General features: G+C 45.2%; 1 protein-coding gene across 2 annotated transcripts in view; it reads right to left on the reverse strand.

The window, feature by feature from the left end:
* Window positions 1-1327: 1327 nt before the first annotated feature.
* SPATA6L (spermatogenesis associated 6 like) overlaps window positions 1328-22705 on the reverse strand; it is a 47708-nt gene continuing 26330 nt past the window's right edge. For both annotated transcript variants that reach the window (XM_035029142.1, XM_035029141.1), the window contains 8 exons: window positions 22092-22169; window positions 18711-18953; window positions 15568-15670; window positions 12847-12881; window positions 11899-12098; window positions 8136-8229; window positions 7038-7140; window positions 1328-1755 (listed from right to left, as the gene is read on the reverse strand). In XM_035029142.1, the coding sequence (XP_034885033.1) occupies window positions 7051-7140; window positions 8136-8229; window positions 11899-12098; window positions 12847-12881; window positions 15568-15670; window positions 18711-18953; window positions 22092-22169 (843 nt within the window). In that variant the 3' untranslated portion in view covers window positions 1328-1755; window positions 7038-7050. The remainder of the gene's footprint in view (window positions 1756-7037; window positions 7141-8135; window positions 8230-11898; window positions 12099-12846; window positions 12882-15567; window positions 15671-18710; window positions 18954-22091; window positions 22170-22705) is intronic.

Genomic DNA, 22705 nt, shown 5'->3' on the forward strand with positions numbered 1-22705 from the left:
CACTAGAACGGGATTCCTCGAGCGGCTTACGGCCTTTGTAAGTGGTTCTTTTCTGAGCCTTGTGTCACAGCCTTCATGTAACACAGGATTTTTTATTTTTAATGAGTACTCAACATCAAAATAACTGGCTATAGTCTCAGACACACCGGAAAGAGATAAGCAGGTGTAATCAAACATTTGTCTGTTTTCCGAATTGGATGAAATGCTTGTTGTAACATGCACACCTTTACTTGGCTGAAAGTCTGAGAAGAGAATAAATGAACTTTGTTTTATTGTTTTTGTAAGGTTTTTCTTCTCCTTTATTAATGTTGTTTTCCTAATTTACCTCACAAACCAATTCCTGGGGTCATAATGAGAGAAGGAAATTTAACTCTCACTGAATCCTTTAAACACTAAAAGGGATTTAGGGCATGGTAGCGGAAGATGCCAACTGAAGGAAAGACCAAGGCTCTCGTTTTCAGGCCCCTTGCTCTGGGCCTGTCCCCGCGAAGACAAATGCGCTTCCAGCCCCACATCATCCAGGCCCGTCCTCCCCCTCCTCCTGCTCCCTCAGTCTGTGCAAGCATTTCACCAGGGTGCCCTTCTAACTCATTTTAAATCTGGTTTTGGCAGTCATATTTGCAGAGTGTATTTACTTAAAGTAGCTCTTTCAGAGAAATATTTGAGGAAGGTTTTGTTCCTCGTATAAATTTATTAAGCACTGCTGGAAAAAAGGTGGGGGGCGGGTAGGTGACAGAAGGAGTGGTTTTAAACTGTAGTCCAAAGAAACTAATCTCCTCTTACAAATGTATCCTAGAAAGTGAGCCTTTGGAGCAAGATCTGAATTCTCCAGACGTAAGGCTCCCTCTTCCTAAGTTTCCAGTGGACTTCGTGTAAATCAAGCCTAACACTAAAAAACAAACAACAAAAAACAGATTTACCAAAAAGAAAATCAGGTTGACAGTCTTTTTCTGGAGGATTTATCAGGTTATTCCTCTAAATAGCAGCTTCCTCTAGTTCCTGTAAAATCTCAGTTGAGGAAGGAAGGATGGAAGGAGGGAGGGAGGGAGGAGTGGGGCGAGGGAGGGCAGGAGGAGGGGGAAAGGAGAGAAGGCAGGGGACAGGGGGAGGGAAAGAGGGCAGGGGAAGGGGGGAGGGAGAGGAGGATGGAAGGAAAAATTTTAAAACTTTTCAAGAACACACCCAGTGGGGCGCCTGGGTGGCTCAGTTGGTTATGCGTTTGCCTTCAGCTCAGGTCATGATCTCGGGGTCCTGGGATCGAGCCCCGCATCGGGTTCCCTGCTCAGCGGAGATTCTGCTTCTCCCTCTGCCCCTCCACCCACTTGTGCTTCCTCTCTATCTCTCAAATAAAGTAAAATCCTAAAAAAAAAAAATCACCCAGTGCCACAAATGGGGAAGCACCTGAAAAGGCGTCCTGACACTTTCATTAGAATTCTAAAAAGTGCTTTCTAAATGAAAAAGCACCTGCCACCCAACTATGGTTATTTTCTAGTTGGAGCTCAAAACAAACACATCAACCAACTATAACACAAATTCTCCGACTTGACAAGAAAATATGAGCCCCACACAGGAAACACTTTAATCAACGACTCTTACCTGGGCACAAAAGACTGAGTACAGGGTTTGATTTGACAAAACAACAAAAACTGTTGTTCATTTCTCTAAGGACATGTCAGTTGGCTCCATGAGTGAGTTCTCCATGACGTTCCTCCAGCTTTCCTTCAGTTCCCCTTGTGAAATTGGAAATTTCACACACTACACGTGGAACAAAGAAAAAGGCAAGCCATCAGCACCCAGGAGAAGGTGATGTCACTCTAGCTACTTGGCACGTAGCCCTACCTGGGGTCTCCCGGGGTCTGAGCCCGCTCTACAGCCCCAGGGCAGGAGGAGGCGACCTTGGGGAGCAGGACAGAGCAGCTCTGTGACCTTGGGCAAGTTCCCAGCCTCTGCATCATATCAGGATGAGGATAAGCCGAGTATCTACCTCTTAGTGTCCTGAGGACTTCACACAGTCCTCGGGTCGGGTCGTAGTGAATGCACAGAAACTGCGCTGAGCTGTTAAGCATGCCCCCATCCTATTCTATGGAACAGGAACATATTTTTGAGCACAGAGAGAGTCAGTATAGGATTGGGGGGCTGTTCCAAGTCCCCCATCTCAAGGTGCTTGCAGCCGTCTGCAAGATTCTCAATCCTAAATGTGTATCGGAATCTTCCGAAGAACATCTATAAAAATACCCTTTCCAGGCACCACCCAAAGAGATTCCAATTAAATTGGTCCAGAGTGAGGCCCAGGATGAGAATTTTGCAGAGCCCCCCAGGTGATTCTAATATTCACTGAGGCCCGCTGACCCCGGAATGTGCCTCATGATCTGGGTGCACGGCCACCACCTGTGTGGTCTGTCGGCCTGGCGAGACCAGAGGTCCTGGGATGAAGGGAGGTGTGTCATTATCCACTGTATCCATCCCCCTAAGCCACCAAATAACAGGCCCCTCAGAAGCTGTGACTGAATCAGAGAGCCAGGGTCCCTGAGGTCGGAGCTGGGCATCTGTAGGCTGGTTTGCTTTTTGCTTTGGTTGTAACACAGATGAAGGGACCCCTGGGAGACGGGGTACCATGGCTCTTGCCTGCCCACTGGGGACAAGTGAGGGTGGAAGCCATACCAGCCACTGTCTTAGGACCTGGAGGCCTTAATGAACTGTGACAGAGCAGAAACCAACATTCTAATTAATTTTTATCCTTTTCTGGTTTCTTTCTTGGTTTATTTCCATTTTGCTCCTCGTTGATTTGAGAGAGGTTTCTGTGCTACAATTCTTGTCTGCGTCTGAGGCCATGAGGCCTGACTGAGTTCCTTGGCCACCCTCCAGCTGGGGGCATGCCCAGGGGAGCGGCTCCTGCTGCAGGCCAGCCACGGTGGTGGGACACTCAGTGGGTCAGAGCTGGGGCCATCTGGTCAGTCTCTGTCCCCTTCTTGGGAGGGTTATCATAAGGAAAACCAACTACAATACAATGCTGGAGGAATAAGGTGCTAAGTGGAGGCAGGTTTGGGAGCAGAGGCCAGAAGGCCTGGGTCTGCCTGAGGGACCAGGAGGTGTCACAGAGGGGGGCCCTGTAAGCCCGTCCTTGAAAGCAGAGTCTCAGTGAGCTCATGCCAGACATGGGCAGTCAGCCCCCACCCTTGGTAAGGACCGTGACACAGAGACAATCCTTCCTTCCTTCCAGAACTAGGAATAATTCCGGTGCGGGGTGGGGGCAGGTAGGAAGTGGTTTATGGGATTTTTTTTTTTTTGGTGGCAAAATTCACCTAACACAAAATTTTGTTTATGTTTATAAAATTTTAACCATTTTAAAGTATACAAGGGATCATCTATTTTATACCAAAAGTACCAAGTCCCAAATCATCCAGAATAAAGAGAAATAGATGTATTCCAAAGCCCCCTCCCCCCATTCTTCACCCATTCCCTTGTGAGACAATTAGATTCACTGTTTTGGGCTCAAGAATCACTGGCCCTTCTGGGGTAAGAATCTACTGTTTCATTTCCCCCAGTCTTGAGATCACTAGGAATCCAGGAGAGGGATGCCTGCTCAACAGCAAAAGAGCAGAAGTGGAAAAGGCAAGAGATAAGAACTAGAGCTGCAAGCAGGAGGGAGTCTTTGAGAAAAGCAGGGCCGGGGACAAGTAGTGGGAGCCCACTGGGTCTTCTGCAGATGCTCCTCTCCAGGGCTGTCTTCCTGACCTGTGGGGGGACTCTAGCCGTCCCATTTTGGCAGCCTGATCTTGCTTGTTTGGATCCTCCCTGGATTCACTAAGATACTCAGCATCCTTCTAATAAATGCCCTGTTTGCTTAAGATGAACCAAAGTCACCTGTGTTTCTTTTTATTTTATTTTTTTTAAGATTTTATTTATTTGACAGAGAGAGACACAGCGAGAGAGGGAACACAAGCAGGGGGAGTGGGAGAGGGAGAAGCAGGCTCTCCGCTGAGCAGGGAGCCCGACATGGGGCTCGATCCCAGGACCCTGGGATCATGCCCTGAGGCTGAAGGCAGACACTTAATGACTGAGCCACCCAGGCGCACCCCACCTGTGTTTCTTTACAACCACCAACACTTCCACTAACACGGCCCTCTAGCACCCCTGCCTCACCATGAATGCATGACCCAAAATGTGAGGGGGGTGGGGGTGGTATGGAGAGCTTCCAGAGAAGGCCTACGAGCACATTCCAAACCACCGGGTGGGAACTAGTGTCATGAAGGAAACCCATTTTCTTTTTTTGCTTTGTTTTTTTTAAGTAAACTCCACCCCCAACATGGGGCTTGAACTCATGACTCTGAGATCAAGAGTTGCACGCTCCACTGACTGAGCCTATCAGGAGCCCCAAGGAAACCCACTTTCTTTTTTTTTTTTTTAATTTTTTCTTTCTTTCTTTTTTTTTTATTCTTATGTTAATCCCCATACATGGAAACCCACTTTCTAAGACAGAAGTTACTCATTTTTTTCCTTCCCTTCTCTCTGTCCCCTCCCATCAGCATCCACGTATCAGCTGGTTTAATGTAACTTGATGTCCCCCATGCTGAAAGTCAACACAATTTGGCATTTGGTCATTATGTTGGCCATGTTCCCATTGTGGTCATTATGTGGGCTATGTTCCGTAAAACCGCCTAATAAATACCTAGATTACTGTTTTGGCAACTGGAGATTAAGTGGCCCAGAATCCATCCTTTCATCAACCAAGCAGAACGTTCTGAGGTAGAAGCCTACAGAATGGGCTGTTACGGAGCTGTCCTCCACATTCCTCGGTGCTGATGGTGGGGAGTCCTGGCCAGCCTGGGGGCAAGGCGGCTTGTGCCCTGAGGCATGAACAGCCCTTGAGCCAGACTTTCAGGAGCCTGACTGCATGAACACCTAGCATATCATCCCACACTCCTTCATGGCTTAAAAAGATTCGTGATGGTTGTGATGTTGCTAGGATGATGTTGCTGCATATACAACAGCATGGGATCCTCACGGGAGATGATCAAGGTCCACAGACCCTGCTCGGATCCAAAGGGCTCTGCTCTTTCTCCCCAGGGCTCCCCTATCACACCCTCTAGGTTTGGGGAGGCAACGGGATGTAATCGTTTAATAGCATGGTTGCTGGGGCGCCTGGGTGGCTCAGCCAGTTAAGCGGCTGCCTTCGGCTCAGGCCATGATCCCAGGGTCCTGGGATCGAATCCTGCATCGGGGCTCCATGCTCAGCGGGGAGCCTGCTTCTCCCTCTCCCTCTGCCTTTTCCCCCTGCTTGTGCTCTTGCTTGCGCATGCGCTCTCTCTCTCTCTCTCTCAAATAAATATAAATAAATATAAATCCTTAAAAAAATTTTTTTAAGGGGCGCCTGGGTGGCTCCGTTGGTTAAGCAACTGCCTTCGGCTCAGGTCATGATCCTGGAGTCCTGGGATCGAGTCCCGCATCGGGCTCCCTGCTTGGCAGGGAGTCTGCTTCTCCCTCTGACCCTCCTCCCTCTCATGCTCTCTGTCTCTCATTCTCTCTGTCTCAAATAAATAAATAAAAATCTTTAAAAAAAAATTTTTTTTTAATAAACAAAAAATAAAAGCATGGTTGCTGAAGCCAGACCACCCAGATTCATATTCCTAGACATGCCATTCACTGGCCATGTGACCTTGAGCAAGGCACCTAAACCTCCCCATGCCTCAGTTTCCCTATCTGTGAAACGGAACTAATGATAGAACCTACTTCATAGGGGTGTTGTGAGAATTAGATATGAACTCATCTAATGCATGTGAAGTGTTTGCACCAGTTCCTGGCGCTCCGGAAGCACTTCATAAGGAAGAGCTATCATAATTCCAGGCCTGGGTAGAAAGGGACAAGAAGAGAACACCTCAGGAGTGACGTCACCCCACAGTATGGCCGACTGCTGACAACAGACCCGAATTCTACAGCTGCCTCGTCACCCCATTCCACACTCACTCACGAAAAAATATTCACTCGGCGCCAACCACAGTGGCAGGTCACGTGCTACAAGGGTGGTTGCAGGGTGGCAGGAGGGGGAGTTCGGTTCTCGCTCAGGGCACACTCCTGGCATATGGAGTTGACTTCATCTACGTTAAATGGGATTCCACTGCTGGGTGCCAAAGCTGGCTATAAACTAGTGAGCACGAGAGAGTCCCTGACCTTGAGAAGGTTTCATTAGTAGAAGGGGCAATCAACCCCTTATAAAACCATCAACCCTGGGTGGGAGGATGGGTTGGCCTGGTGGTGGGTATTGAGGAGGGCACATTCTGCATGGAGCACTGGGTGTTATGCACAAACAATGAATCATGGAACACTTCATCTAAAACTAATGATGTAATGTATGGGGATTAACATAAGAATAAAAAAAAAAAACATCAACCCATATACAAATATAAAAACAAATGGTGTCGGGCGCCTGGGTGGCTCAGTTGGTTAAGTGACTGCCTTCGGCTCAGATCATGATCCTGGACTCCCCGGATCGAATCCCGCATCGGGCTCCCTGCTCATCAGGGAGTCTGCTTCTCCCTCTGACCCTCCCTCCCCCCTCTCATGTGCTCTCTCTCATTCTCTCTCTCTCAAATAAATAAATAAAATCTTTAAAAAAAAAAATGGTGTCAGCTTTAGGAAAGAAAAGGGCAGGGCGCTAAAAAGGTATACCATGGAGGGGAAGGAAGTGTCCTGCAAAGTCATGAGACCAGAGGATAAAGAGAAGTGATCCAAGTAGGACCAGGAAGCAGTATTCCAGATAGAGAGCGTAACAGGTGCAAAGGCCTTGTGGCAGGAAAAAGCCTGTGTTCCAGGAGCTAGAAGAGGTATCATGAAAGAAGAGGGGAGGCAAAGAGGGGAGAGACAGAGAGACAGAGACTGGCCTGGCAGACCACAGACACATGTGCTATCGTTCTCCTGTGTGGTTTTTGGGGTCTCCGCCCCATCTCCTGTCCACCACATTTTCTAGTTACTTCATCCTGACAGCAGGAAATTATTTAAGCAAATCAACATAAGAAGCAGCACTTAAGCTGCTTACTTACATAAGACAGCAGCTTAAAAATATCTCTGTTCATGCACTGGGTATTCCTTCAGCAGGTAGCTTGGTCTTTCAGTGATATACTTTGCTTCAGAGACAGAATATTCCTATAACAAAAGCCAAGCCAGCAACTGTGTTACTCATAGTGTCACATAAATCAATGCTACTCAGATGAGTGGTTTTGCATTTAAAAGGCCCATGGACCCCATGCGTGCCGTACACGGGGTGTTTACTATACGCGTGTGCATGCAGATACTTTCTTCTTTCTTGTTCTTCTCCCTCCCTCCCTTCTTTTCCTTCTTTTTACATTTTAAAGGGATTCCCTTACTTGAAAAGATTGGAAATTAACAAAGCAAAGCCAACGACTTTGCCAAGAGGAAGCAGAGTAATTTACAACCCCGCCCTGTGAAAATCAATATTCATTCATAAGTGTCATCCTATAAATCTGGGCTGTGCCTGTGTTTAAATAAGTCAAGACCAAGACGACCCCTTTGACCATGACACAGTATCCTTAAACCCAACCTAACCTTTGTTAACCTTTCATGGAATTCTTTTGAAATGATGACCAGTCCCTTGGCTAATGGCTACACATCCACAGTAGACAAAGTACTGGGTGTATCTATCTATGGGTTAGAAACCACACCCCACACGTCAAACAGCCAAAACACCTTATCCACTTTTAACATTTTCTTCCACATTGTAGCCTCACACAGACGACAACTTCCAGGGACCGGGATTCCTGTGCACAGTGCAAGGGGTTGGGCTTCGGGCCAGGGAGACTGTCTTCTCTCCTTGAAAGGATGGAGCTCCCTCTTGCTGCAGGACCTCTGCCTAAACTCGCTAGGATTCATCGCTTAGACGGAAGCTCCCTTGTGTCTTCCTCAGGGAAGCTTGCCCTGATTCCCCACCAAGTCAAATACCCCCTTCTCAGACACTCTCAGGACACCAGGCACCCTCCTTGGGAAGTGTCACAATTTTACATTTATCTCTGTGGTTACTTGATTAATGTCTGTCTCCTCACCCCACCCTCCAGCCCCAGACCGGACGTCCCAGTTCCCCTATGATTTTGTCAGCAGAGATTCCGTCGTCTCAGAAGCCCTACCTTGTGTAGGTGTTGCTGAGCTCTGTGGGGTGTCAGGAGACTGCACACCCTTTCGTGGGTCTTCCTCCATGAGGACTGAGAGCAAGGGTGGAACCTGCCCAACACAGGAAACCAGGGTGGAGTATTATGCAGCTGCTAAAAAGGATCCTTCAAGTACACTGTGGGTTGATATTTATAACTTAATAGCAAGAAGCAGCAGTAACATGCAAAATAGGATACATAGTGCACTGTCAGGGTCTTCATTAACCCTACGCATAAGATACACACTGACAATAAAAGCAACCACAATGTGAAGAATGGCTTGTGTTTGCCTGTGTGGCTGTGAGTGATTCTTCTTTGTACTTTACTGAGCATTTCAGATACTTCTCTCAAGAATCAATCCTGCTTTTATGCTTAGAAATTTAATCCACAAATGTTTAACACAAAACGTAACCCTGACTGTTTTCCACCGCAAGCATTGTATGTTTCATCTCATTTACTTCAGGCTGCTCAGACCCAAACTTAACCACAGATCGTACCAGTGCCCTCTGGTTCCTCAGACGGGAGGCATCTACTCCCTTCCACAGCTCCCCCTGCCTGGAATGTTGCCACCCCAACCCCGACTCCCCACTCGTGTGAACCCCTACCCACCTTCAGAGCTCAGTCCAATCACTGACTGCTCACCAAAGTCCTACCCAAGCCCCCTCCGGAAGAGGAAGTTGGCTACCCTGCTACCTGCACTTGGAGTCCATTTCCCCCTCGTTCACGGCACTTCACCAGTGGCCCCTGGTCAGTATTTGCTTAATGTCTGTGGATGCCCCTAGACTGAAGCTGGCATGGGGAATCCTAGGTGAACGGCTCATCCCAGGGCCTTGTAGATACTGAATACCACTGTAGGTATTTAATATTTCTTGAGTGACTGGATTCATCCCTTCATTCATTCATCTTTGGGAGGGGAGTGGGTACCAAGGCCTAAACTTTGAGACAGAATTGGCCATTTGATTATGAAAAACACAAATACCATTTTCCAAAGATTCCTAAAGAATTTTAGCAATGTGGATACAATCATTCTCTTTAGTTAATGTACGATAAACACTGGACAGTCCTGGGCAAGCCAGATGGCCTTTCCGTGACTGTGTTTTCCCTTGTCACAGTTGATCATGGCCTTATTTACAAATTCATGGTCAAATTAGTTCCAAAGCTCTCCATTTAGAGTGACTTTGGGCACGCAGAATTTGCTGATTCATCAGAGGTAGAGGATACAAATCTGCTCTGCAGCCAGAGTTACCATCCTCCAGTCAAATGTGCTAACTCCTGAGAATGAACTTGCAAAAGCTCCCCACTGCCTTCCAACAAAACCCAAACTCCTTAGCTTGGCTTCCACAGTCCCTCAGACCCTCAGCCTTGGCACTCACTATTCCCCAAGCTGGTCTAACTTCTAGAAGCTGCCAGTGCCCCGTGCCTTCTCACCTCCCATCCCTCCCCTCCATTAACTCTATCAAAATCCAATCCGCATCCCTCAGGACCCACATGGAAATACCATCTCCTCCACGATGCATTCCAGAAGTGCCTTCCTTCCTCCTCCTTTCTACTCTGATAACATTTGGTCCATACTATTCTCAAAGTTCCGCCTGGTAGAAAGCTCTCTATGCACATGTTTTTACATCCTCTGCTAAGTTGCAAGTTCCCAGAGATCAGGAGAAATGCCTTCAATGTTAGGGTTTCCATTCCAGGCTAGCGGCCTGGCTATCAATCCTGTTCTCCTCCGAGGCACTCTTCTACCCACAGAGATGCTACACGCCCACCACACACCCAGTTCCAACCCCAGGGATTCTGACTAAGTGGAGAGCAGGCGAGTCCTTAGTGGGCCACAGCTGAGAATCACTGGCCGGCTGCATAAAGACACTCAAGAAAGGCTGGCCGAATGAATACGTAAGCCGTCGCAGAAACTTATTTTAGAAAAAAAAATGAGGCCTTCTTTGATCTCCCTCTTGAGGAAGGGCCCCACCTCCTGCTCTGTCTCTCATCCACTTTTGGACCGTACTCCTGTGACCTGCATCTCACCAGCTGCCTCACATTCAGTGGCATGAGGGTGTGCCAGCCTCCTGGTCTAGTGCGCGAACCTCTGGCAAGCTGGGACGCGTCATGACCATGCACATTCCACCTAATAGGTGCTCAAGAGACGCAGCCCCAATTCAGTCCCTCAGAAATGCTCGCTAGGCTGATTATAAGGAGGAGTTTGGGTGATGTATAAAAACAAGGCACGTGGACAAAAGCCACGAGCTACCTCTGCTTCTGGCAGCAGAGAACCATTTTGTACCTGTAAGAGAATGGCTATTTGATCATCACACCCATTTTACAGATGGGGAGACTAAGGTCTACAAGGCTGAGTATTTCTGTGAGATCACAGAGTAGTTAGAGACAGATGAGCACTAGAGCCCAAGTCCCCTGACTACCACCAGCTGAAGGTCCTTTCCCGTCTCTGTTTAAAATCTTTACATCCAGAGGATAAGCCAGGAGGAGATGAAGACCAGGTAGAGAGAGGGATGTAAATGTCTTTAACCTCCCGACTTAGAGTGACAGGGCTGATTTTTAAAAATCTATTTCATGTTATTTTCCTCTAAAAAAGTAACTAATCAGGAATTCTCCATTCTTTAATAGATTTTACTAAAATATTTGATTTGGTTTCCTCAAGTCCATGATACAACATTTTAATATAAAGGTATTCTATCATTTCTACAAAACACTAAGAATTCACTGCCACTTTCTTAGTCTTAGTCAAACTTAATATAATTTGTATTAAAACTGCAGGGCTTTCATTGCATTCTGACTTTCATTCTGGGATATTTACTACCTAGTCCCTTTGTGAGCAATCACGTCACTCTGACACGGGGCTTTCTCTTATTCTCATCACTAACAGTGCAGAGAAGAGCAGACTGGCATATCCTTCATTCAGAACAACTGTCTTAAGGAAGACAAAAACCGTATGATCTCACTTATATGTGGAACCTAAGGAAGAACACAAACGAACAAGCTCACAGATACAGAGACCAGACTGGTGGTTGCCGGACTCAGGGGGTGAGGGGAGTCAAAGTGTACAAGCTTCCTATTATAAAAGAAATAACGGGGACATAATGGGCAGCATGGAGACTACGGTTAACACCATAATGCACATTTAAAAGCTGCTGAGAGAATAAATCTTAAGAGTTCTCATCACAAGAAAAAAATTTCTGTAGCTATGCATGGTGACCCGATGTAAACTGGATTTACTGTGATGATCATTTTGCAATATACACAAATATTGAATCATTATGTTGTATGCCTGAAACTAGTATGTCAACTATCCATTTTTAACAACTGTCTTAAAAATATTATCTTCAGTGCCATTCTCCTGGAGTTAAGGCGACCAAGAAACCAAGAAAACATGTCTAGAAAAAGAGAAAATACACCTACATGTTAATAATCTTTGGCTTTGGGTGGCAGGACTATGGGTGATTTCTTTTTCACTCCATTTGTTTTTTATGAAAGACAAAATGGATAGATAAATAGCATCTATGCCAAGTGAGCTGACTGTCCCACTTTCAACAAACATTCTGAGATACGCTTTCCACAGGCAAGAGAAAAGGCTCAACTCTTCCTTCCAGGAAGATTTAAAAACGAATAGTGATTTTTCATATCCCCAGCTGAATATCCCTAAGGAAGCAAAGGGATGAAGTGACCAGGATTTCCTCCTGCTAGACCACATCACACTCTTCAAGCAAATAAATGGGGGCTTGCCGCTGACCTTTCGTCGCAGAGAAGGGGCTGATCCAGAAGAGGGCTGGGAGATCTGGAATGCTGGGAGGCAGCATACGAAGCTTCCCCATGGAAATCGGCATCCCCTCGGTTACTGTAAATGGGCGAGGGTTTTCCGAACTTACTGGAATCTAAAGGTGATGATGATTCTTTCCTTAAAACAATCCGTTCATCTGGCTCTTTGATGACCTAAGTGACAATGTGCATTATTCTTTAGTTGTGATTTTGTTTTCTTATGCTGAATTTAGAGAGTAGGGGGTGGGTGGGATGAGGAAGGGGACAAGCTGATAGAAAGCCTGCCCCCCAGGGAAGCTCCCGCTTTTGTCCTGCTGAGAAAATGCTCAGAAGCTCAAGGTCAAGGAAAGATAAGCAAAATTCTGCACATTTGGCATATATTAACAAGCCAAAATAAACTCACACTCTGAGCTTTGATTTGTGAGCATAAGGGATTATCCGGTTTGGCAAAGATATAATTTTTTAAAATAAACTATTTAAATGCCACGGCATAAAAAGCACCGTATACTCCATTTCTTTGCCTATATCTATTTTCATGTTGTAACAGAAGTTTGAGCCTTCACCTTGACAAACCAATCAAACTTCAAGAGCAAGTGGTTTACCACCTCTATGTATTATGGAAGTATTCGTTTAGGAAAAAAAGCAATAAGAATACCTACTCATAAAGTAGGTGTTGGGGCCATATACATGGGGGATTCATTCTACAGATGGAGAGAGCTTACGTGAGGGGAAACAAACCAACTAATGCAAAGCATTCAGCGGAGCCTGGGCATCTCTCAAACTCTGGTGAACCTACAGCAACTCCATTTCCATAAGCAGCACTTGCTAGAAATAGACTTTCCACCACCCGTTGGGGAATGCACAATAACCGGCGTTAGAAGCTGAAAATAAATCATTTTACAAATGCTACTTCTACAATTACCTTTACGTTAGCGGCAAGGCTGTCAAGAGAAGAAGCTAGAAGAAAGAGGAAGAGGTGTTTCAGTGACTCATTACTACAAATTACCCCTAAAACCACTGTTACATTTGTTCCACAGAGCACAGAAATATTACGCAGGGATGAATTATTAAAGAACTTAAATGCTCCCTCGTAAGTTACACTGTCAACTCTTACAAGTCCCTTGAGTCACAGCGATCCTATCTAGGAGTGTTTCTGTCCTCTTGAGGCCCAGTGAAGTTACATTATTAATGACAGCACACAGGGACGTGGGAAGGGCAAAGGAGAGTTTAAGGGAAGCCATAAATTCGGTAATCCTCACACAGCCTGGAAAACAAAACTCATACTGGCCCAGGTGCCCAGAGCCTGAAAGAAAACCGCGTGGCTCTCATAGAAACAAAATTCACCCACTCTGCCTCTTCTGCCATTCCCTATCTGCTTTACATGGGTTCCTATTTAGGCAGGAAATCTCGAGCCTACTTGTCCAAGATAGAGACACATGTTAGGTGGAGACCATGAACAGACAAGAGCTGGGGAGAGCATAATGCAGGAAAAGTGCACATCATGATGAGTACCCTAAACAATCATAAGTAAGTAGACCTAAAGCCAGAGAGTGGTAAGAATGATTAGGAAGTGAAGCGATAAACACACACAGGCAAAATCAAGATTAAATTGGGTTTTTCCAAATTCGGAAAAAAAATAATGCTTCTGGAATGAGTTTTCGCAAGGTTATGCGGAGGCCACCGTGCCTGCCCCCTCTATGCTTGGGGCTTAGGCAGTGACAAGGGGCTTTTTGTGGATTGCTGATTCCCCCATGCCACTGGCAGTAAGAAGGAAGATACGGAAAGGGCTTTTTTAAAGCCTGGCAGTCATCGCATCCTCCAGGCATGCACGTGTGTGTGTGTGCGTGTGTGTCTGTGTCTTGTCCCAGAAGCTGTCTTCTTCCCAACGCCCAGCTGAGCAGGGCACTGGCAATGCTAAGGCCCTCTTCAGCTATAACCACAAACCTGCCCGTTGCCTAGAAACCCCCTCGCCACCGTACGCAGCACTCCCTTTCACAGGGGGCTAGCCCTTGTTCTCTTGCTTCTCAAAGTGCAGTCCATGGACCAGCCACGTCATCACCTGGAAGCTTGTCAGAAAAGAGGGCTCCCAGGCCCCACCCCAGCCCTGCTGAATCCGAATCTACAGCCGAACAAGATCCCCAGGTGATTCAAATGCACATTCAAGTTTGAGAAGCACTGTTTTATTCTACCTTAGGCCTGGATGAATGAACTGACAGGTGACCTAAGCAAAGGTCTGGCTTGGAAGCTACGGGGACTCCAGGGATCTGAGAAACCAGAGGTCTGAATGTCTTCTCTAAATGTAGGTATGCCAAAAACTGGGAGTGTGACCAGTGCACACTCTGTAAGCTCTCTGGAGCCTCACTTCTCCACCTGCCCGGATTAAGAAAAGACAAAGAGGCTGAGACCAATGTGATGCATGAGAGTCTCATCGTAATCGAGCCAGCATTAAGCCCGATGTGTCATCCCCGGAAAGGACATTTGCCATTGCTTGATTTCACCGTAATAGGGAAGGCAGTACTTTTATAGGCTACGTGGGTGATTTTTAACCCAAAGGACTTAAATTAAATGTCAGAGGTGATAAAGCACTTTCTGCTTCAAACCTGCACTCTGTCCTTAGTTGGCTACTAACAGTCACCATAACCAAGAGCACTGGTCTGAGTTACCAAAAGAGACCGTGCAGCCCCTTAAAAGTACAAGACTTTAAGCCTAACATAGGGAACCTGCTGTCAGGGATGGTCTAGGTCCAGTTCCACCAGGAGGCAAGAAAACGGGCCAGCATTTTGATCAAGTTCAGGAATGGATGAACTTCACTGCCATGACCTTCAGAGCTGACATGGTGCAGGGGGTTCAATCATAAGGTCAATGCCACCAAGGGATGCATTAACTCAGTGACTCTCAACATATGGTGCGCCCAGGGATCTCCCCAGGGTCACCAAGAACTTTCAGGAGATCTGCAAGGTGAAGACTCTTCTAATAACACTAAGACATGAATTCTCTTTTTCTCATTATCTCACAACCATACAATGGAATTTTCCAAAAGCTACATGATGTGTCATGACATCACCACTCGGAATGGCTAACAGAATGTGTGCTTGTGCTCTGGGGTCCTCAATAATATTTAAGAACGCAAAAGGGTCCTGACACCTCCACGGTTGGGATTCCCTGCCTTAGCCACACTGAATTTCCCTTCAGGGAGCGTTGGCTCCTCTCCTCCCTGACCCGGAATCTTGTAAAGCAAATGTTACACCTCCTGATCTCCACCAAGCTCCCACTCTTTCCCGTCTAGAGAAATGGCAAGCCTCATCTGTGAGCTCTCAGTGTTCCCTGAGGGCGTTCACACCAGGACAAGCTGCCCCCTGCGTGTCCAGCCCAGCCAGGGCGCACCTGCAGCAGAGCACATGGGTGGTAGCATTACTCAGAGCACGCTCCTTCAATGGTTAGGGAAACTGGGCAAGGGACAGCTTCTCATCTGGCTCTGCTCCGGGGGAGCTCCCACCCTGCAAACTCCACAGCTGGACGCTACTTGAGAATTAGGCCTCTGGTTTCCAGAGAAACTCAGGATGCCCCAGAATGAAAGAAGATTTAGAAGGATGCATTCGTTCCCACTGGGGAATGTACAGGGGGTAACGAGAAACTCGAGTACCTCTTCTCCCCGGAAAAGGCAAGTTTGAAAACTTAAGTTTTCTTCTCGACTTCCAGGACTGATACTCTGAAATATTCTCACCAAAAGGCTTTGCACTGTCCACCTGAAAGAAAGGGAAGAAATAAGATTTGAACCCACCATCGCTTGCGTTACCCTCTCCTCATTACCTGTAATGCCTTTTTCCCCCTCAACTGTGGGCCATGCAGGTAAGAAGAGGCTAGGAACAAATTAAATCACAGTCTCCATGCACGTTAAATGTTATCCCAACAAGGGAAGCTGTTTGTCCCTATTTCACTGAGGCTTAAACACGTAGGTATGGGCTAAGTGTTAGCATAAAGTCGGACACAAATTATATTCTAACCACAGGTTCAGGGTCGAGCTCAGAAAAGAGCAAGTGAAGTTTAGTTCAAAATACTTCAAAACAGGACAGAGGTTTCATGTTCCTAAACAGTGAGCAGTGCCGGCCTAAGTGGGGTCCTCCCTGAAGACAAGTGATTATCACCAGCTGACATTTCAGCCATCCACACTCCCTTCTAATCTGAGTGTCTAGAACCTTGAAAAAAAAGAATAGTGGCAACTGCATTATTTTAATGAATGTGACCTTATTTTCCTGAATCGGATAACATGATCTGTAAGCAGGTCCAAACACTTGAAATAGGGACTCCTCCAGAATATTTATGACATAGAGTTGCTGGATTTTTTTTTTTAACTTGTTTCTTTTCTTTTTTTTTTTTTAATTTCAAGAAGGCAAGTGATAATGTTATCCTTCATCCTACTTTCAGAAACATATTGATTAGAATGTCTAGTCTTCACGACATTAGGCCCCCTAAATTTTAATGCTTCTACTTAAAGAAACATCACCTACGATCAGGAAATCTGGCTAAATAAAAGAGTTAATATGTATAAAGAATTTAGAGAAGAGCATGGTACATAGTAGAGGTTGTACAAGAATTTGTTAAATAAAATAAATATCAAGCCAGTTTTATTCCCTACAAAGTCTACCAAGATTTTAAGATTATTTAGCCCAAGGGGCCTCGACTACAGTGTACTTCACAGAAATCTATTTCAAATGGAATGAAGCAGACTGTCCAACAAATTCAATTCAACAATATTCTTATAAAGCCATGTTTAAAGACTGGTTGCTAGACTTTCGCCATTTTTACCCAGGTGACCACAAGGAAAACAGCTGTTCTATGGTTTCTAGCCAAGTAACATCTGTTGTACCTACAAACCAGCTCTGCATACCGTCGTCCCAATCAACAGCACCCTCACTTCGGGGCTGACCATGCTTCATATCTTACGTCCAATGCATAAACATCACCACCGGTGACTTTCAGCCAAGTTATCAACTTGGCAAGAATATCCACAGTTGACTACTGGAGTTATAAGAACTCTTAGAGAATAAGTCATTAACCACAATGTGCTATAGGAAATGCTTTTAATGTAATAGTAACCATATACATATTGAGAAACTAATCTGTATATCCAGCATAATTACAACTTTGTGGGGTAAAAAAACTTATGAAATTGTAAAAAGTGAAAGGAAATGCACTAAACGAAATAAAATTTTTATTCATATTATGCTGGTAAGCCAATAGGTAATTTTTTAAAATTTTTCTCTATTTTCCATTACTTTCACAGGCAACACAATGTCAGGAGGCTAGTGTGATTACATTTACCCGCTACTTCCTGGGGGCTAAATCTAAGATAGCTTTAAGGAAGGGCTTTGAGTAGGCACACCATTGCTTCTTCCTGCAGACACATTTGTCCTGACAATGAACAACAACCTCATTTTAAAAACTCAAGCAGTTTTCTTTAAAACGGAGGAAGCTGTCATTTTCTATTGCTACAGAGCACATGCCGGCCTTTGTTATGTGTGTCTTCTACCCGTCAGTTCGCTGATCCTTCTGGATAAAAAAACGGCAGGTTGTCACAATCAGGCATCACACTCTATTAATAATTTGCAAAAATTAAAAATAGGGAGGACTGACATTTACTGAGCAAGTCCTCTGCACGAGACATCTTTGTATGACTTTCCTGACAATGACTCTAGGCAGCGAACTTCATCTAATCATAGTTATTATTCAATTTGAATTCCCTCTTTAGGGGCACCTGGGTGGCTCAGTCGGTTAAGCGTTTGCCTTTGGCTCATGATCTCAGGGTCCTGGGACCGAGCCCCGCATTGGGCTCCCTGCTCAGCGGGGAGTCTGCTTCTCCCTCTGCCTCTGCCCCTCCTCCATGCTTGTGCTCTCTCTCTCCCTCTGATAAATAAATAAATAAATAAATAAATCTTTTAAAAAAATGAACAGGCGAGGGGCGCCTGGGTGGCTCAGTCGTTAAGCGTCTGCCTTCGGCTCAGGTCATGATCTCAGGGTCCTGGGATCGAGCCCCGCATCGGGCTCCCTGCTCTGCGGGGAGTCTGCTTCTCCCTCTCCCACTCCCCCTGCTTGTGTTCCCTCTCTCACTGTGCCTCTCTCTGTCAAATAAAATCTTTAAAAAAAAAAAATGAACAGACGAATGGATAAAGAAGATGTGGTTCATATATACAACGGACTGTTACTCAGCCATCAGAAAGGATGAATACCCACCATCTGCATCAACATGGATGGAGCTAGAGGGGATTATGCTACGTAAAATAAGTCAGGCAGAGAAAGACCATTATCATATGGTTTTACTCATATGCGGAACATAAGGAATAATACAGAGGACCCCAGGGGAAGGGAGGGAAAACTGAATGGGAAGAAATCAGAGAGGGAGACAAACCATGAGAGACTCTGGACTCCGGGAAACAAACTGAGGGTTTCAGAGGGGAGGGGCGGTGGGGGGACAGGGTAACTGGGTAACTGGGTGATGGGTATTGAGGAGGGCACGTGTGGTGATGAGCACTGGGTGTTGTTATAAGCGACTAAGGAATCGTTGAACACTACATCCAAAACTAATGATGTACTCTATGTTGGCTAATTGAACATAATACAAAAATACATAAAAAAATAATAGATAAAAAAAATGTTTCTAGTTCAAAAAAAAAATGAATTCCCTCTTTATTTAATATCACCCATTTGTTTTTATGGCCCAAACTTCTTGGATTTTATCCTCATTCGCACCTTCACCCTTCCAGACTCTGAAAAAAATTTTAGGCTTACGTGTCTAACTACAAATGGAGGTTTGCTTCCCCCGGAGATTCTGATGTTATTTCCAAGGTTCAGCTGAGCTGGCTGGTCGTGAAAGCAGCGCCCGGGGGAAACGGGAGAGGGAGCACGGGACTGCATGCTTTGGGGCAGTCTGTTGAGATTACTCTCCTTTGGCGTCATCTTCATATTATTTATGGGGAGCTTGGGTCCATCTGTTGCAGATAAAGGCCTTCTTGACTTATTATATCTTTCTTCCTGAAACCAAAACAAGAAACAGTGTTTTTAAAAATGGGAAATGGAGAAAAAAGAAAAATTCAATCAGAATATAACTATATTGAACTGAACTTTATTTAACTAAGGAAGAAGACTGAACATCTCAGATTTGCCAAACATGAACTTAAAAAAGGGTATTCTCTCCTTAGTTTTTCTTCAGCTCAGCTTAACATCACTAGTAGTTATAACTCACTGGCGTAATATATTTCAACCAGAAACAGTGAAAATTATTTGCAGTAGGAGAAAGTTGGAAGGTATCAGACACTCCTCCCTCATCATGATGATTGATGGGGGGGCGAATCTGGCCCACATCCGGGTCCAGCAATTTTTCAAGGAATTTATTATAAGGAAATAATTATGTATGTGTATAGCTACATTCTTTTTCTTTTTAAAAAAAGATTTTATTTTATTTATTTGAGAGAGAGAACACTAGCAGGGGCAGAGGGAGAGGGAGAAGCAGGCTTCCTGCTGAGCAGGGAGCCCGATGCGGGACTGGATCCCAGGACCCTGAGATCATGACCTGAGCCAAAGGCAGATGCTTAACCAACTGAGCCACCCAGGCGCCCCAGCTACAGACATTCTTATAACCATTCAAAAAATGAGAAATCAGCTATACTGGTGAGTAAGCAGTTCCCACTCCGCTCCAAACCCACTTTGCTCTAATATTCAGCTTTAGGGTACTGGGGCAATCCCTTCTGCTCTTTTCAGCTGTTCAGTAGAGGCTCCACCACTAGGAGGCGCTAGAAGGAGGCTGCAAGCCGGGAGGAGGAAGCCAGGACTCCCACTCCCAGTTCTGCCTTCTATTCCCCACAGCGTCACCCCAGCAACCAGGCTTCACCTTGAGAGAGGCACACGGTGCCAGTGTATAGTTTTCCCCCCATAACCCCAGACCGAGCCTCACCGTGCCCCCCTCAGACCTCCCAGCACCAGCCAGCCAGAGTACCCCCGCCCCAGAGCTTTGAGTCCTGCCCCACAAGACCCGCCCTCCAAGCTCCAGAGGCACCAGCAGTGAGTACTGTCCCTCACAGAGGTCTGAGTCCCATTCATCAGAGCCCTGCCTCTGAACCCCCAAGGAAGCGCGCAGGCAAGCAGCCCCTCCCCACAGGTCTGGTCCCACCTGTGTGGGGTCTCTTCCTCAGGCTCCTACATCCATGATGTCCCCACCTCTTCCCCTGGTTCGCCAGCCCTAGGGATGGAAGCTGCTTCCTCTAGTTACTATGTCTGTCACTTCAGTGACCCTTTTACCCTTCAGTCCTTCAACCCCTGTGTGGCCTTTTTTTAAAAAAACATTTAATTAATTAAATCTTTTTACTAAAAGAACAGGTGTGGTTTGTTTCCCTGACTGGACTCTGACTACTGTCTCAGTGAAGTGCCCAACAACAGGAAAACCACTGACCAAATCATGGTACGTCCATACAACAGCTAGCTATGAAGCCGTGAAAAACTGCCTGGCGTAAGAATACTTAAGGATGTGAGAAACGGGGCGCCCGGGTGTCTCAGTCGGTTAAGCATCTGACTCTTGATTTTGGCTCAGGTCATGATTTCAGGGCTGTGAGATGGAGCCCCGCATCAGGCTCCACCCACAGTGTGGAGTCTGCTTGAGATTCTCTCTCTCCATCTCCTACTGCCCCTCCCCCTGCTCGTGCTCTCTTTCTCTCTCTAAAATAAATAAATAACTCTTAAAAAAGGATGTGAGAAACATGTCCATAGCATATTAAATGAAAAGGAAAGATACAAAATTATACGCAGTATTGCATGATCCTAGTCTTTTAAAATTAAAATAATATGTGTGTGTGTGTGTGTACTGAAGAATATACTCAAAAAAATGAGTCATGCCCATCCCTACATAATAAGAATGACAGGCAATTTTATTTTTATCTTGTCCTGTTTGCTTATCTGTATTTTCTAGTTTTCTAAATTAAATACTTTTGTTATAAGAAAAAAAAATGGTAAGAGCTATTACTTTAAAAAGTTAACACTTAATGGAAGACCTATATTAAGAGGCCAAAACAAGATTAAAATGGCAGAGTGGAAGAGAGAGACAGACTGAAAGATCACTGTGCACCCATATCAGACTGGAGAAAATAGTGGGTAAATAGGGAAAAACTAAAAAGCAAACGGTGCAGGGGCGCCTGGGTGGCTCAGTCAGTTAGCAACCAGCTCTTGATTTCAGCTCAGGTTGTGATCTCAGGGTCATGAGACCAAGCCCCATGTCCGGCTCTGTGCTCAGTGTAGAGTCTGCTTGGGATTCTCTCTCCATTTCCCTCTGCCCCTCCTGCTCATGCTCTCTCTCTCTCTCTCTCTAAGATAAATAAATCAATTTTTAAAATGTTTAAAAAAATAAAAAGCAGCCAATGCCTGCCTTAAAATTAATCATTTGCCTCCTATTATGAGTTATGATGCCCAGAGGATTGATGGCTTTGCACAGATTAGTGACCCTTTGCATTCAGTACCCCTAACCCACAGCCTACACTTCCAAGGATTTTCCAAGATACCAAGCAAGATTTGGGATGACAAGCAAAGTACCTGAAGAAGCTTTACAAATTACATTCATTCATTTTCCATATTGTTCTACAAAGGATTTTAAATCATTAAAAATTATGTACAACAAGGTAAAAAGAAAGGCCAAAAGCAATCAGAGTGACAGGGAAATTAGGGCTGAACATGACAGTGAAATGGAGGGGGTGCTCAAGGATGCCCCAAGGCCTAGAGGACCCACAAATACAACTCTGAGCTGTGGCCTCAGCAAAAGAAAGAAGGAACACTGTTACTCAAAAGATCAAGAGTAAAAGTCGTGAAACAATAACAAGAAAGCTGTCTTGACAGTAGTCAGAGTCCAGTCAGGGAAACAAGCCTACTTATGTCAAACTTGTGATTTTAGCTTTTATATCCCCTGTTCCACCAACTATACCATGATGAATACATGTCAAACACACTCACTCTAATGTGATAGGCTGAACAAATAGTCTGAATATAGAAATTCAAACCTAGTGATAAATCTCCAGGTTTCTATTCATCCAGTTGCCATCTAAACTTGGTAACCAAGTTTGCGCTGAAATTCTTTAAATCTGTGGAGAAAATTCATGACAGTCCTATCACTGGCTTCTTGGTTATACTTACAGAAAATCTGTTTCTTTGCAGAAACACTCGTTCTCTGATGGCTGTCCTTGTAGAAAACTCTATTTTGGGAGCAATGCCCTAAAAATAAAACAGCATAAAAGCAGCAAATAAAATTACTGGAAATAGATTCTTAGCCCACCCCATCTAACTTGAAAGCATGTAAGAACCTAATTACTTTTTTGTGCAGTTGGCATAATCCACACATATTACCTAAAATATATACGTAACAAATATATATATGATGGAATACTATTCAGCCTTTAAAAAGAAGGAATTCTGCCTTTTATGACAACATAAAAGAATCTAGAGGACATTATACTAAGTGAAATAAGCCAGACACAGAGGCCTTACTTATGTGTGGGATCTGAAACAGCCAAATTCATAGGAGCAGAGAGTGCTGTTTGCCAGGGGCTGGAGGATGGGGGAAATGGGGAGATGGTGGTCAAGGGCACAAATTATGCAAGATGACTAAGTTCTAGAGGTCTATCTGATGTACAGCAATGTGACTATAGTTAATAATACTATAGTGTAAATTTGAAATTTTCTATAAGGGTAGATCTTAAGGAAAGAAAGAAAAGAAAGAAAGGAAAGAAAGAAAGAAAGAAAGAAAGAAA

The sequence above is a fragment of the Mirounga leonina genome, unplaced genomic scaffold (assembly GCF_011800145.1).
Source record: "Mirounga leonina isolate KUSES-001 unplaced genomic scaffold, KU_Mleo_1.0 Mir_224, whole genome shotgun sequence".
Taxonomy (NCBI): Eukaryota; Metazoa; Chordata; class Mammalia; order Carnivora; family Phocidae; genus Mirounga; species Mirounga leonina.